General features: G+C 46.8%; 1 protein-coding gene across 3 annotated transcripts in view; it reads right to left on the minus strand.

Moving 5' to 3' along the window:
* The window catches only part of IGSF21 (immunoglobin superfamily member 21), a 1,410,224-nt gene that overhangs the window by 34,441 nt on the left and 1,362,742 nt on the right, over window positions 1-13,041 (minus strand). For all 3 annotated transcript variants that reach the window (XM_086920143.1, XM_086920145.1, XM_086920144.1), the window contains one exon: window positions 2,704-2,896. In XM_086920143.1, coding sequence (XP_086776269.1) covers window positions 2,704-2,896 — 193 coding nt within the window. The remainder of the gene's footprint in view (window positions 1-2,703; window positions 2,897-13,041) is intronic.

Below are 13,041 nucleotides of genomic sequence, written 5' to 3' on the forward strand. Positions count from 1 at the left end.
ATCAGGCAATTTTACAAAGTAAAATGATTTAAAAGTAGTTTTTTTAAAATTATCGCCGAGCGGCGCTATTTGCATCAGGTGAAAAACGCAGCTCTCAGGGAAGTAGCTCTCCCTGCAGGGGGACCTCAAGCGTGCCCCAGGCTCTGCCACCGCCTGAAGACCGCAGCGACCCCCTGTTAGGCTGGACCTTATGTACCCCGTCCCACCCGAGCACTGGACCGCTAACTCCGGCCAGGCTCGTGGAACTCCCCCTCCCAAGATGGCGGCCGCCCTCTACTCTCTCGGCACCGGGGCCGGTGAGTGTCAGCAAAGGGGAAGACCGTGAGGAGTACGGAAGCGCCGGGGCCCTGGATAACAAAAAGGGGTTAGTGCATCAAATCAGGCAATTTTACAAAGTAAAATGATTTAAAAGTAGTTTTTTTAAAATTATCGCCGAGCGGCGCTATTTGCATCAGGTGAAAAACGCAGCTCTCAGGGAAGTAGCTCTCCCTGCAGGGGGACCTCAAGCGTGCCCCAGGCTCTGCCACCGCCTGAAGAATAAAGTGGTTTCCGGCACCCCCTGCTACATTTTAATCACTACACCAGGCAAACTTGCTATCCCGCCCACACACCCGCACTTCACTACAAGGCAGTTGGATACAAAAGATCTCCGCCAAAGAGCCCCTCTTTGAGGTGAGCCCGTCGGGGATTGCACCGCCTCCCCGACGAGGAGCAACCGCCAATGATGAAGCATGACACCCTTTTGGGTGTGTGAGGCAAATACATCCAACAAAATGGATGCCCAAAGGTGTAACACTCACACCTTCGGTCACGCCAGCTTTACCTAACTGTCCCCTCCTTTTAGGAACAGTTCAGCAACCCTCTTGTTGAATTACTTGTACTTGATACGGGCACATGCTGTGACTGGACCTTCCACCCCCTTGAGTGGTAATTAGTGTCCGTTGATCGATAGATCACTCTCCCTTCTTTTTGATAATTGACACATGACATTCACAGGACAGACTTGTGACTGACTATTATCACCATGCATGACATTAGAGGCCATGTGATTGGTTGAATGGTTATGGCTGGCGAGCTTTTAGCAGCCAATCACAATCACATTGGGCCTCTGAAAGGGGTGTATATCTGGAACAGTATCAGCCACAAGTCGAATCTATGATTGAAATGGTAGCCAGGCTGGGACATTCATAGATCTGAACTGAGATTCACTCTGTCCACAACATGCTCCAGTTCATGATCAGAATCTGTCTGACTGTGTTTGAGTCCTTCTGAAATGTTGTGACTGAATGACACCTTTTGCACACGACATTAAAGTCAGAGACCAGACTTGTGGATGATTGACACTGCCACATGGCCATACAGAGACTCGCCAGGCGTGTGACTGAATTTGCCTCAAACATACTAGTCGTTCAGGCCCCGCCCCCCTGTGATTGAAATGCTGTCAAACCAATGGGAGCGAGACCGAAGTCAGCTCTATGACAATGACAGCAGTGTGGCACCGCATTCATAGGCCTGACTGGTGATTGGCTCTACCTCCATATTGTTTGCCATTTAAAGAAAAGGTATGAATTTTGGCTGACTCTGTCCCGACCAACCAGACTTTTAGATGCGACTCAGTCTGCCGTAGTCCTGGGTTCTATCAGAGACACCAGCCCGGTTATTCCATTCCAGGCCTGTCTAACTCTGAAGCTACCCACTGTGCCATGCGACCTTTAAGGAGCTCTTTTAAATGGGCCTGTGGAGGCCCCTAACCCTCTGCTCCCTCGCTGCTGCCCTCCTTCATGATTACTCTGCACTTACCGAACGGTCATAGCACTTCCAAAGATAAGGTAAGGCAGGCGTTATGCGTGAACTCCGCAGGAGGTCTCTATTTACAAGGAAAGGCCAGAATATGACATTTTACTAGATTGCAGGGGGCGCTCGAAAGGCAAAATGCAATTTTAATTCAAACTCTGAAAACTCTTGCATTGTTCCTAACAGTTCAGGTGATTGATAGGTGCTGGCCAAACCATGAGCTCTCTGGAGTAGGTCATCGTTTCTCAGGTTAATATGACTGCGTAGCCTTCCTCAACCATCACCTTTGGATAGCACTGGATAGTGAGACTTGGGTGCTGGCCAGACAGTAAACAGAGAAGCTGTGGGCACAGGACAAGTTGAGGAGCACAGGGCAGTCAGTGGGTGGGGAAAGCACTGGATAGGCCCTGATAGGAGTAGTGCATGCTTTGAAAATATCCCTGGAAAGTCACAAGGGAGCAATAGTGCTAAATTAGTAAAAGTGAACCTGGAAAGCATGCAAGGAAGTGAACAGTCAGCTTACTTCAGTATCTGTTAGTTGCAAAGCAGAATGTAACCTAAGATCTTTGGGTATCAAATGTCGGTCCTAACCTGTAGGCAGGGCACAAGTCGTAAAAAAAGAAGTGGGGGGAACGCTGTCACCAGAAGTGACGTCACGACCGGAAGTGATGTCACGAAAGGTGCCGAGCTCCACGCCCCAGAAAGGCCAAAGAGTGAAGTCCAGCTGTGTGGCAGGAGGGATGGTGTCCCCCGGTAAAATAGGTGGGGGGAGGCTGTCCACCCTCGTGATCCCCCGACTTGAGCCCTGCCTGTAGGGAGACCTGTTTGGATTTGAAACTCCCTCAGACAGCCCAACCAACCACAAGACCACATACGCACCCCCCTGAACCCTAGGATCGGTGCACATACCGAAGACGATGAGCCGGGTGTGGGTGTCGGTGGACCCCAGTGGATTCTGGGCCGTGCAGCGGTACATAGAGCCGTTCAGTTCGGCAGGCACCCTCTCCAGAACCAGTTCTCTCCCGTCATGCTCTGCGCTGCCGTCCAGGAGCCGTCCGCCCACGCGCGTCCAGGTATACATGGGCTCTGGGAAAACTTCATTCTGGAGTGAGAAAGAGGAAAGAGAGACGAGAGATTGTCACTGCAACGCAGCCAAGGAACTGCAGCTTTATGAAATAAAGTACCGCACCGCAGGATGTAAATAACACAATGATGTGGCTGCTTGTAGAAAGCTGGTCCCTAAAATGTCACCTAGGCTAGCTGCATTACATGTTTGATTCTCTATGACAAGCTCCTTTAACTGGCCACCTTGAATGAAAACTTGGGGGCATATTTACTAGAAACTGGTGGAGCGCAGTGTTAAGCCAAAAGTTTGTAACGCAGCGCTCCGTCAGTTTCAAAAAGCAGGGATGCACCGTATTTACAAGAATGCGGCACACCCCTTCATTTGCCCTAGCGCTTGTGCTAAAGAAGCTGCCTAGCACCAGCACAGGCACCCTTTCGCCATGTTTTAAGGGTGCCTGTGCTGCAGGGGTGATTATTTATGTGCAGGAAGGTGTCCTGGCAATTTGCTATTTCTATGAGTGCTGAAAATACTTGGAGAAATGAAACATTTCTCCTCGTATCGCCTGCTTCAGACCAAGTTTTCCCTGGCGATATTTTTGACACTGCCCTATACCTTGTGAATATGGGGCAGTGTCAAAAAGTAATGGATGTTGCGGCGGAACGCCCACTGCAACACATTGTTCACCCCATTCATGCCAAGTGCTGCGTGAATAGAGGCATTGATTACAAGGTGGCGTTAAGCCATGTTAAGTGGCTTAACACTGACTTGTAAATAAGGTGTAGGACTTAACGACACCTGAACATTGCAAAAGTGACGTTGTGGTGACATTAACCCCTTATAAATATGTCCCTTGGACTTGCTTTGCGTATATGGTGATAACAAGCGATTGAACACTTCTGCCGTAACCCTTGCTCTCAGAAGAGCTGCTATTCCATTTACTTGATCTTCTCCATGCAGAGATGTTGACCATGGCATACTTTGAAAAGAAAATCGGGGGCTGCCAACACCAAACAGTAGACTTAAGAGGACTAATAACAATACAAAAAAAGTTTATCAACCATAAATATAAGTTGCACTTGACTATCTGCGCATCGCAGCCCCACTGCGCCCTTTCACAGACATAACTCAGAAATTAAGTCTGCTTATAGGGAGGAAGGGCATACAGGGACCCAACCTGAGTGGCTGGGTCTGTCACTCAGGCAGACCCAGCATCTCCAAATGAGCATGGTGGTTCACCTGCTTCCAAGGGGAATACTCCAGATCATTGCCAAGCAGACAATAGGCATGGATTGATTCACAACAACCTTCAAAGGACCAGAAGGCCCCCCCCCCCCCCACTCAAAGGGAACCTGCACCACCTTACACAGGCGCTCAGCGTTGTCTGCAGCAACTACAGGGTGAAGTACATTGGGGATGACCTGGTCTTCATACACCCATTGACACCTGACAGATGTCACACTGGCTTCTGTGTCTCTCAGAGGTTCCACCCTCTTCCCATTGGTGCTCACCCACTGCAGGTACTATTTAGTGGGAAACAACCTTTACAACGCAGTCATTACATCGCACTACATTTACAACGCAGTCATTACATCGCAACATCCTTTACAACGCATGTCACTACAACGCAGCTATTACATTGCATGTCACTACAACGCATGTCATTACAACGCATGTCACTACAACACAGTCATTACATCCCATGTCATTACAATGCATACCCTTATAATGCATAGTACCTCTACATTATCCAACACTTGCCCTACTCTTCCACCCACTGGAGTTAGAATAGTCATTTTTACCCCTACACTATCCAACACTTACCCTACTGTTGCACCACCTGGAGTTAGAATAGTAATTTTTACCCCAACACTATCCAACACTTACCCTACTGTTGCACCACCTGGAGTTAGAATAGTAATTTTTACCCCAACACTATCCAACACTTACCCTACTATCGCACCCCCTGGAGTTAGAATAGTAATTTTTACCCCTACACTATCAAACTCTTACCTGAAATGCAATGTAATGGTATGCGTTGTAATGATATGATGCGATGTAATGGAATGCGTTGTAAGTGTAGTTTTAAAAAATGCGTTGTAATGGCATGCAATGTAAAATGATGCGTTATAAAGGATGTTGCGATGTAAAAACTGAGTTGTAAAGGCATGCGTTGTAAATGTATGCATTGTAATGTCATACAATCCTATTTAGTGTTATCCGGCAGGCAGGTTTCCTGGACCATCGCTATCCCCTAAGGAGATAGGGGACATTGCAGCTGGCTCCTCACTAGGGACCAACTCTAGCACTACACTAACTAACCCCGGTGACGGTGCACCAGTGGGTGCTGGTGCTGGCTTGGGGCACCTGGGATCCCCCCTCAAGTGATCTTCCTGACCACATGCAAAAAAACTTGCAGGGACCCCTGTTGCCTGGCTTCCCTCTGGGGGGCCATGGCTTCTTGCCACTGGGGGGCTGGGAATCCTTACCCTGGGAACTATTGTGGTACCCTTTAAAAAACTCATTTTGGTCACCCTTGTCCTCCCCACTCTACTGGTGGGTAGCCTGCCCACCCATGGCAGGGTTTCCTACATAGACTGCCACTTTATTTATTGCTCATGTAGGAACCTTTGAATTAACAAGTGTATTTTGGGTTGTTACACTTTAGCACAATAGATTATATTACTGCACGGAATGGCCTTTCTTAGAATGGACCTTGGTACTTGTCCGGCGGCCTGCCTCCTGAGCAAGCTTCCTGGGGTCAGTCAGCTTACTATCCATCAAATGCTGGCGCAGCTCTGGTACACATAGATTACTCAAATGCTCCCAACCAATCAGGTTGTACAACCCTTGGTAATCAGTTACCTTGCTGCCCTTTATCCAACCATCCAGTGATCTGCAGGAAAAATTAACACATTCGACCCATGTATTGAATTCAAGCTTCTTGAAAGACCTAAACTTTTCCCTGTACTGCTCCAGTGTGAGCCCGTACCTGAGGCATAAAGCTTCATTTGTTTGGAGTAGGTCAGAGCACCCCCGCACCTAAAGCTGTCAGTGTTCCTCTCATTCGACTCAAAGTGTTTCCACAGGCCCGCCCCCCCCCCAATGATCTTCAGGGGCCTTATTCATATGCAGTGCTGCTTCATAGGATGCGGATCAAGCATACATATCCTCCCCTTCTGGAAATTCTGCACTAGGTCTTTGTGAATGCACTTTCCCCACTGACTGCCCTGGCTGTACGCTGCCACCATTTGCTCTGGACTCTGCCTGTCTAGCCCTGATATCCAAAATCTGAGGAATACCTAGCTACTGATTTGAAGGGCTGTTATTTGGTTTAAACATACACTCTGAAACCCAATGATTTAATCCTCTTGGATCTGATTATACATTTAATTTTTCAGTTTGAATTCAAGATACATTTATATAATTTCAAAGGCGTCTGAATGTCAAGAAGACACTTTATTCATGTAAACATTAATAAACAAAATTATATACAACATATACACATATAATGATAATACTGTGACTGGACTTGTGAAACATTTATAACATACAAAAATGCACCTCTATCTTCACCCACTAGTTTTCACTAATGCTTTTGAACATAACCTTTTTACAAACATTAGAAAAAGATGTCATCGCATTTGAATTTCACATATTTAAATGATTATATTCTCAGACAAAAAAGCTGACGCATTTCAAGTCCTTGTATAACTTGTGGGACTCTCATCAGGGCTTCTGGGTTATTAGTCCTCTGTTTTCTGGGCTTAGTGTGTGAATAAAATCTTCTTTTTACAGCTCAACACCTTCAGTCTTTAGTGTGCGACAGGGGTCATTTCTTATTTAGTACAGGGCTGAGTCAAAGCAGGCCGGGGAAGGACAACGGGCCATATGTATCAACACATTTCCCCATAGACACAGAATGGGCAAAACCCTTTGATACATCTGGCCCAACCGTTAACACCTTAGCTGCTTTGGAACGTCCAGCTCCAGTGCTGAACGTTCCATTGCGCAGGTGCAGCTGGAACGTCCAACGGCCGACGGCAGCACTCCCGAGGTAGTGGTGCCGTCGGCCGTTGGTATAGGCGCAGCACTTAAGAGGTTATCATCTCTTCTTGTTCAGTGGTCCTGTTATTTGCTTTTTCTGATTGTCAACAAGCAGCACATGTTCCTTTGCAACGCGCTATTCATCAAATTCACTTTTCAGGTGGTCCTGTTATTCTTCTTTTCTGATTGTGCGCCGGCAGTGTCTATTCCGTTAAGGCGCCCTGTTCTTCAATTTCATTTACGGAGCCTTCCAATGTACACGGACCTTTTTAGCAGGTGTCCATTCGATCGTATTCTTTCCTCGTCTCTCCTTCACAGCCTCTCTGTTCCCATTATGTAGCCCTGATATCCATCATTATCCTGCTCAACTTCTGTGCCAAGAGCAATTACTTCTCCTCCAAGGCATGAGCCCTGCCTTCTCTCCTGAACTTCTCAAGCTCTAACTCATGATTCCTGAGCCTCTGACTTTCCTCCATTTCCTCTGGAGACAAATTGCTGGAAGACACACTGCCGCCAGCCACTAAGACTGCTCTTCACACAGTCAAATCCTCTGACTTAAATCCCCCTTCTGGCAAATCCAGATCCACCACTGCATATCTGCCTCCACACCATGCACTCATAAACGTCTGCAGCTCCTCTTTCTTAGAGGCACTCCTCATAGGGCATTCAAAGGTTTTGCACAACTGCCTGAGTTGATCTACTTTGTAGGAATGCAACATTTCAATATCAAATATCAATTCTGCAACATTACTCTCTGGTTTACCAATTACACACATGGTGCCTGGATACTTCAAGGGTCAGAACATAACAAATACAGCCCAAAAGACAGTGTACGGTTGCTCAATGGTCTAAATGCAGAGTTTGTAGTGCAATGAGTCACTGTAGTACTGCGCAAATGCAAGTCCTATCCATACCACTGACAACCAGTGTTAGAAATAGGGTTTCTGGTTGGCTAGGGTATGCACCTAAGCCTGTCAGAACCCACCACTCTAGTCAATGTAAGGGAGTTTCACACACAAAATAACCCCTGCTCGCCCCCTTGGTAGCTAGGCAGAGCAGTTGGGCTTTTCCCAGAGGCAATGTGTAAAGCATTTGCGCAACACACACACACACCAGTAACACACTATGCACACCACAAATGAGATTCCACACAAGGTTATATAAAAGTCTCCTTTGTATTATAGGTAAATACATTAGAGTTCAATCACATCATTCACTATTACTTTGCCAACTAGGCAATAGTCATAATATCACAGGTCATACATCACTTTTGCCAGCTAGGCAATTACCATATAACATTTAGTGCAATAAGGTAACTCCCTTACCCTGACTAGAGTGGTGGGTTCTGCCTGGCTTAGGTGCATACCCCAACCAACCAGAAACCTCATTTCTAACACAAGAGTTTGCATTTATATAGCACTTGCTACCCCTGATGAGGTATCGAAGTGCTTTTCGGCAGGTAACACTCTACTATGGATCTCAAACAGGATTAGTGGGGAATTAGTATAGGGAAATATGAAATAAATTTAAGCGGTGGACATGTTAGTTTGTTATTTGGATTTTGAAGCTTCAATAACTAAATAACTACTTCAGCTACATGTATACCATTAAAGGCTTGTTGTTAATCATACCAGTTTCAGAATCTGGGAAAGGGTTTGTTTGTTTAGAAGAGTGGGGATACAAGTCACAACTTCTGAAAAACATACATTTTGATCCAAAATTACTATAGAGACTCAGTGGCAGAGATGAGCAGCATCAATGATCAGTTATCTGCAAGGTTTACAGTGGAGGGGGGACAATCATGTGGTACCCGCTCTCTCTTACCCACTTTACACTAGCTCTGGAAATCCTGAGACCCTAATAGCACCGCCCTGCAAGCAGCTGCGGCCCGTGGAGGGAGTTGCGGTGGGGCAGAGAGGCGGGGCAGGGGAGGGGCAGGGTGGGGGGTGCTAAAAACCGGCATATGGATAATTGGAGGTAAGTAAACAATGTAATTAATAAAACGAATTTCGTAGCGTGCGCTGCATCGCATTTTGCGATGCAGGGCACGCTACGAAATTCATGTGATGTAATTTCCTGTGATTTCACATTATTTGCAAATTAAAGGGGCCTCACACATCCCCTTTCAGACCAGGGGCCCCAAACCCCTAGAAGCAGCCATTATTGGCAGGGAAATCTCAGCAGGGCGATGTCCAAAAATCCATTTGTTAAATTGTGACCCCTTCCAGTGCTGCCTCCACATTCCTGCGGTATCACTTCTTTCTGAGTGAACTGAAAACCACAGCGCTGCTGTTGCTGCATTCATGCGGGTTTTGAACACAGACCACGTGCATGGGTGAATTGGCGTATCCCTCACGATATTATCATTCATTTAACCCACAGCAATGTTTAATCTTACCATTTGCATTCATTAAGACATCTGCCATAAATTCATCTGACTTATCCCATTGTTCCTTAGTGACAGCCATCCCCAACTTTTCTAAGCATGTATCAATCAAGATGTCATCTGTGATTATACTGTAATCCGTCAATTGGGCGGACCATCTGCTTATAGCTTGCTCGCGGATGGCGGCCTCATACATAACGTAGTCATTGTCACTTATAAAATGTACTTCCCTTTTGTAAGACGTTTTCTTAAAAAAGAAAGTCTGTCGCTGAGGATATTTTTTTTAACAAAAAAATTAAGTTTGAGGCCCTCTGATGTAATTGAGTGGCAGTGAATAAGGTGCTTGACTCTCAGGAGCGCACACAAAATAGCACAACCACTTTTTTTGCACACAATATGTATTATTATGAAAGATGTGCGTTCAGATTTCGGGGACACACTGTCTGTCCTTTACTTCATTAAGGGCCCTTGCACATGTCCCAGGAGCTGGTTGCAGAGTGCGGTCTGTTGCAGCAGTCAGCCGTCTAATTAATATGCAGGCCAGCTCATGCATATTCATTGCTCAACAGCTTGGAGGAGGGACGGTAGCCTACTGGTGACTAAGGGGCAGATTTTCAAGACCCTTGCGCAGCTTTTGCGTCACTTTTAACATGGGAAAAGTGACGCAAAAGTGGCGCAAGGGGCTTGTAAATCTGCCCCATAATACCTTAATTCATGACGTTGTCAGAGCGAGTCTTAGTTGTTCTGGTGATTTCAACCGTTGCCCCACAGTGGTAAGCACCACAAATCAATGGGAAAAGAATATAAAGGAGCTACAGGGGCACACCCCCAGAAAACACCAAAACGAGAACCAAAAGCAGCCTTGGCAAACATGTTCAAACCAGCCCCTCTCAGCAGAAGTGTTGTAAAGACACGGGTGAACCCAGCAAGTCCCTGGGACCTGGGTGAATGGTTAGTGCAGACAAAATGGTCCCAGAAAGTAAGATAAGCAAAATTACTTCAATGAATTCAATGAAAGTTATAGCAACATTGTTTTTTAATCACAACGTGTCATATAAAATTGTTCATAAAAGTAGATACACAATTCAATCATATACAATGCCCCTAGAGGGTAGGACAGGGAAGGGTAGTGGTGGGAAAGTGAAGGTATAGGACTTATAATACAAGTCAATTGGATCTAAATAAACCAAACATCATAATTGGTGAACACAATAGCAACAAATTCATCAGTCAATTAAATGAACATGCCTCAAAAACACTAAAATCACAAATGATATATCTGGGAAGAGGCTGAACAAAGGAGGGAGTGTCGACGTTTCGACCCAAATGGATGCAGGTGTGATTTTGACCTTGCTAGAGGGTCTTCATCAGGACGGTGGAACGAAGAGGATGGGGCAAGGAAACTGTAGTTGTAAAGAGAGGCACGATAGGGTGCAGGCACTCTCAGCAGAATTCAGAAAGTAACTGCATCTGTGGTCCACGTGTGGACACCTTGATAAGGTGGGGTTCAGTGTAGTAATTGCTCTGCCGACAGATGGTCGATCTGGTCAGAAGTGGAACATACAGAGTGAAATCTGGGCGCGGTATTATCACACTTGGTAAGGTGTCACTGAAGTTGGGCAAGATGTCCAAGGTGATCAGTCGGACACTAGGATTAAATAAACAGGCGTCTAGATCGGGTGGGGTTCCGGTGCAAGAGTCACTGGCAGTAAAGCGTTGCCGTGGCGGAATGAATCGGCAGACGTAATGCGGAAGGGTCTGTTAGTGCTAAAGTAAAAGAAGTGGCTGAGAGCGGGAGTCCTCTCAGCAGAAGGCCACAACTAGAATGGGACAATGAGGGTTTTTACAGTTGAAACATGGTGGCCCGTTCCCCACCCTTGTGTGCAGTTTAGCGGGAAAATGCCAAAGTGCTAGATTGGCTGCTTGGTACTTTCCTCCCACAATGGGACTGCAGGACACATGGAAGTTGGGTCAGCCATTTGCTCCAGCATTAAGTTGATATGTGTGACTTGTGGGTGTGGGTGTGGGTAGTGACGTTGTTGTTTCGTATCTAACTTCAAATCAGATTCTTCTGCACCTACAGACCAGTGCAGGCATCTGTTCAGAGTTCGAGTCTGACTCCTGGGATGGGCCTCGACCTCATGGTTAAAGGTTTAGGTATGGATGGTTCACTCAGCCTTTCATCTTTCCGAGGTGGATAAAATGAGTATCATGGAGTTGTGCAACAACAAAAAACTGTTATTTCATTACCAAGGTACTCTTCTGGGTAAACGTGCACCGTAGAAATGCATGTTAGGTCATCTGTAGCCTACATAGTGCCATCTGAAGAAAGGTGGATGCCGCCCAACCACAGTGTGCCACTGCGCGGGCCTCGTGCCTACGCTCCACTGCTCCAAGGGCAGGCACACCTGATGTGACTTAGGCCTAGAAGTGAGAATGGAGCTAATTGCTAAGTGAACGGAGACTGAGTCATAGACAGTCTGCTTGAAGTTTCATTGTATGCCTCGCTAATTATCTTAGCGCCAATTCCTAGAACCTCAATAGGCCTACGCGACCTGTTAATGTCCTTTTTGTGTAGTATTGCTTAGATAATAATGCACTTTGCTTTCCGTAAAGCTAAGCACTGGATGGCAGTTGTTAATTTGCTCTAATAGGGGATTTTTGGGTGTCGAGTCTCTGCCTCCACACTGCCTTACTGCGAAGTCTTTGACTGCTCGCCTCACTATGATGAGAGCCAAGTGCTGAAAAGGTACACTTGGCTGTCAGTTTCCAGAACAGAGGTGGTAAAAGGCCCATTCATCTGAGTTGCTGCCCAGAATCCCCCTCTGTACAAAGAGATCCCCCAAAAGATTCTCTCAATTAGAAGCAAGCGGTGTGGGATCGGCAGATTCAAATTCCAAAAGTTCAGCTAAGGCGGAGGAACGTCGCCCCACTGCTTCTGAGCAGTGCAACAAAAAATAAAAATAAAATAATAACAGACGTTATTATCATTATTTTTTCTCTATGGAGACAGATTGGTTGGGGCTGAGCATTTGTCACAGTGCAGGAGGAGGAGTGGTATGTGCATCTTAAGTGTGCATGCCATGGTGGAGTGGTGTGGCTCACTGGTTAGAGGCGGCAGACCCGGAAGCAGAGAACGGCCCGGGACCAGGGTTCTACTCCCGACGCGGCAGGGTTGTGGACCTGGGTCAACGGACCTGATAATTCACGCCTCGGTGCCTACTCTAACCAGGGATCACACTCGGCAACTCTGGGCATTAAGCTTGCCTCATCTCTACAACGGCCCCCCACAGACGCCGGGGATGCCTGGTTTCACCTTGGAGATACCCAGAAGGGACCATCTCACAGGGAAAGCCAGGACGGGTTCCCCAGCGGTCTTCAGCGCCAGGACACCCCGAGATGGGGTAACAGTGCACTTTACAAGTATCATCATTTTTTTTTATTACATTATGCCGGCTTGGCCGGCCAAAACAGTCATGCGCACTTAGCAGGTTCTCCACTGGACTGTAATGCACAGCCTGGGTGGAGATCATGCACAGGCTCGCAGTCCCCGTATGTGCGCCGAACCAGGGTGCTGAAACCAATCACAGCGCTGGTTTCATGGTGACAGCAGCGTCGTGATTGTCTTAGGGGAGCCTGGGTGTTTCCTGGTTTCGGGAGCACGTAACAGCTGGGGATGACGAGAAGAGTGCAACGTGAACAGGTAAGTGTACTTTATTTTTATTTTTCAACCCCCCGCTCAGCCACCCTG

This window comes from Lissotriton vulgaris, chromosome 5 (assembly GCF_964263255.1).
Source record: "Lissotriton vulgaris chromosome 5, aLisVul1.2, whole genome shotgun sequence".
Lineage (NCBI taxonomy): Eukaryota > Metazoa > Chordata > Amphibia > Caudata > Salamandridae > Lissotriton > Lissotriton vulgaris.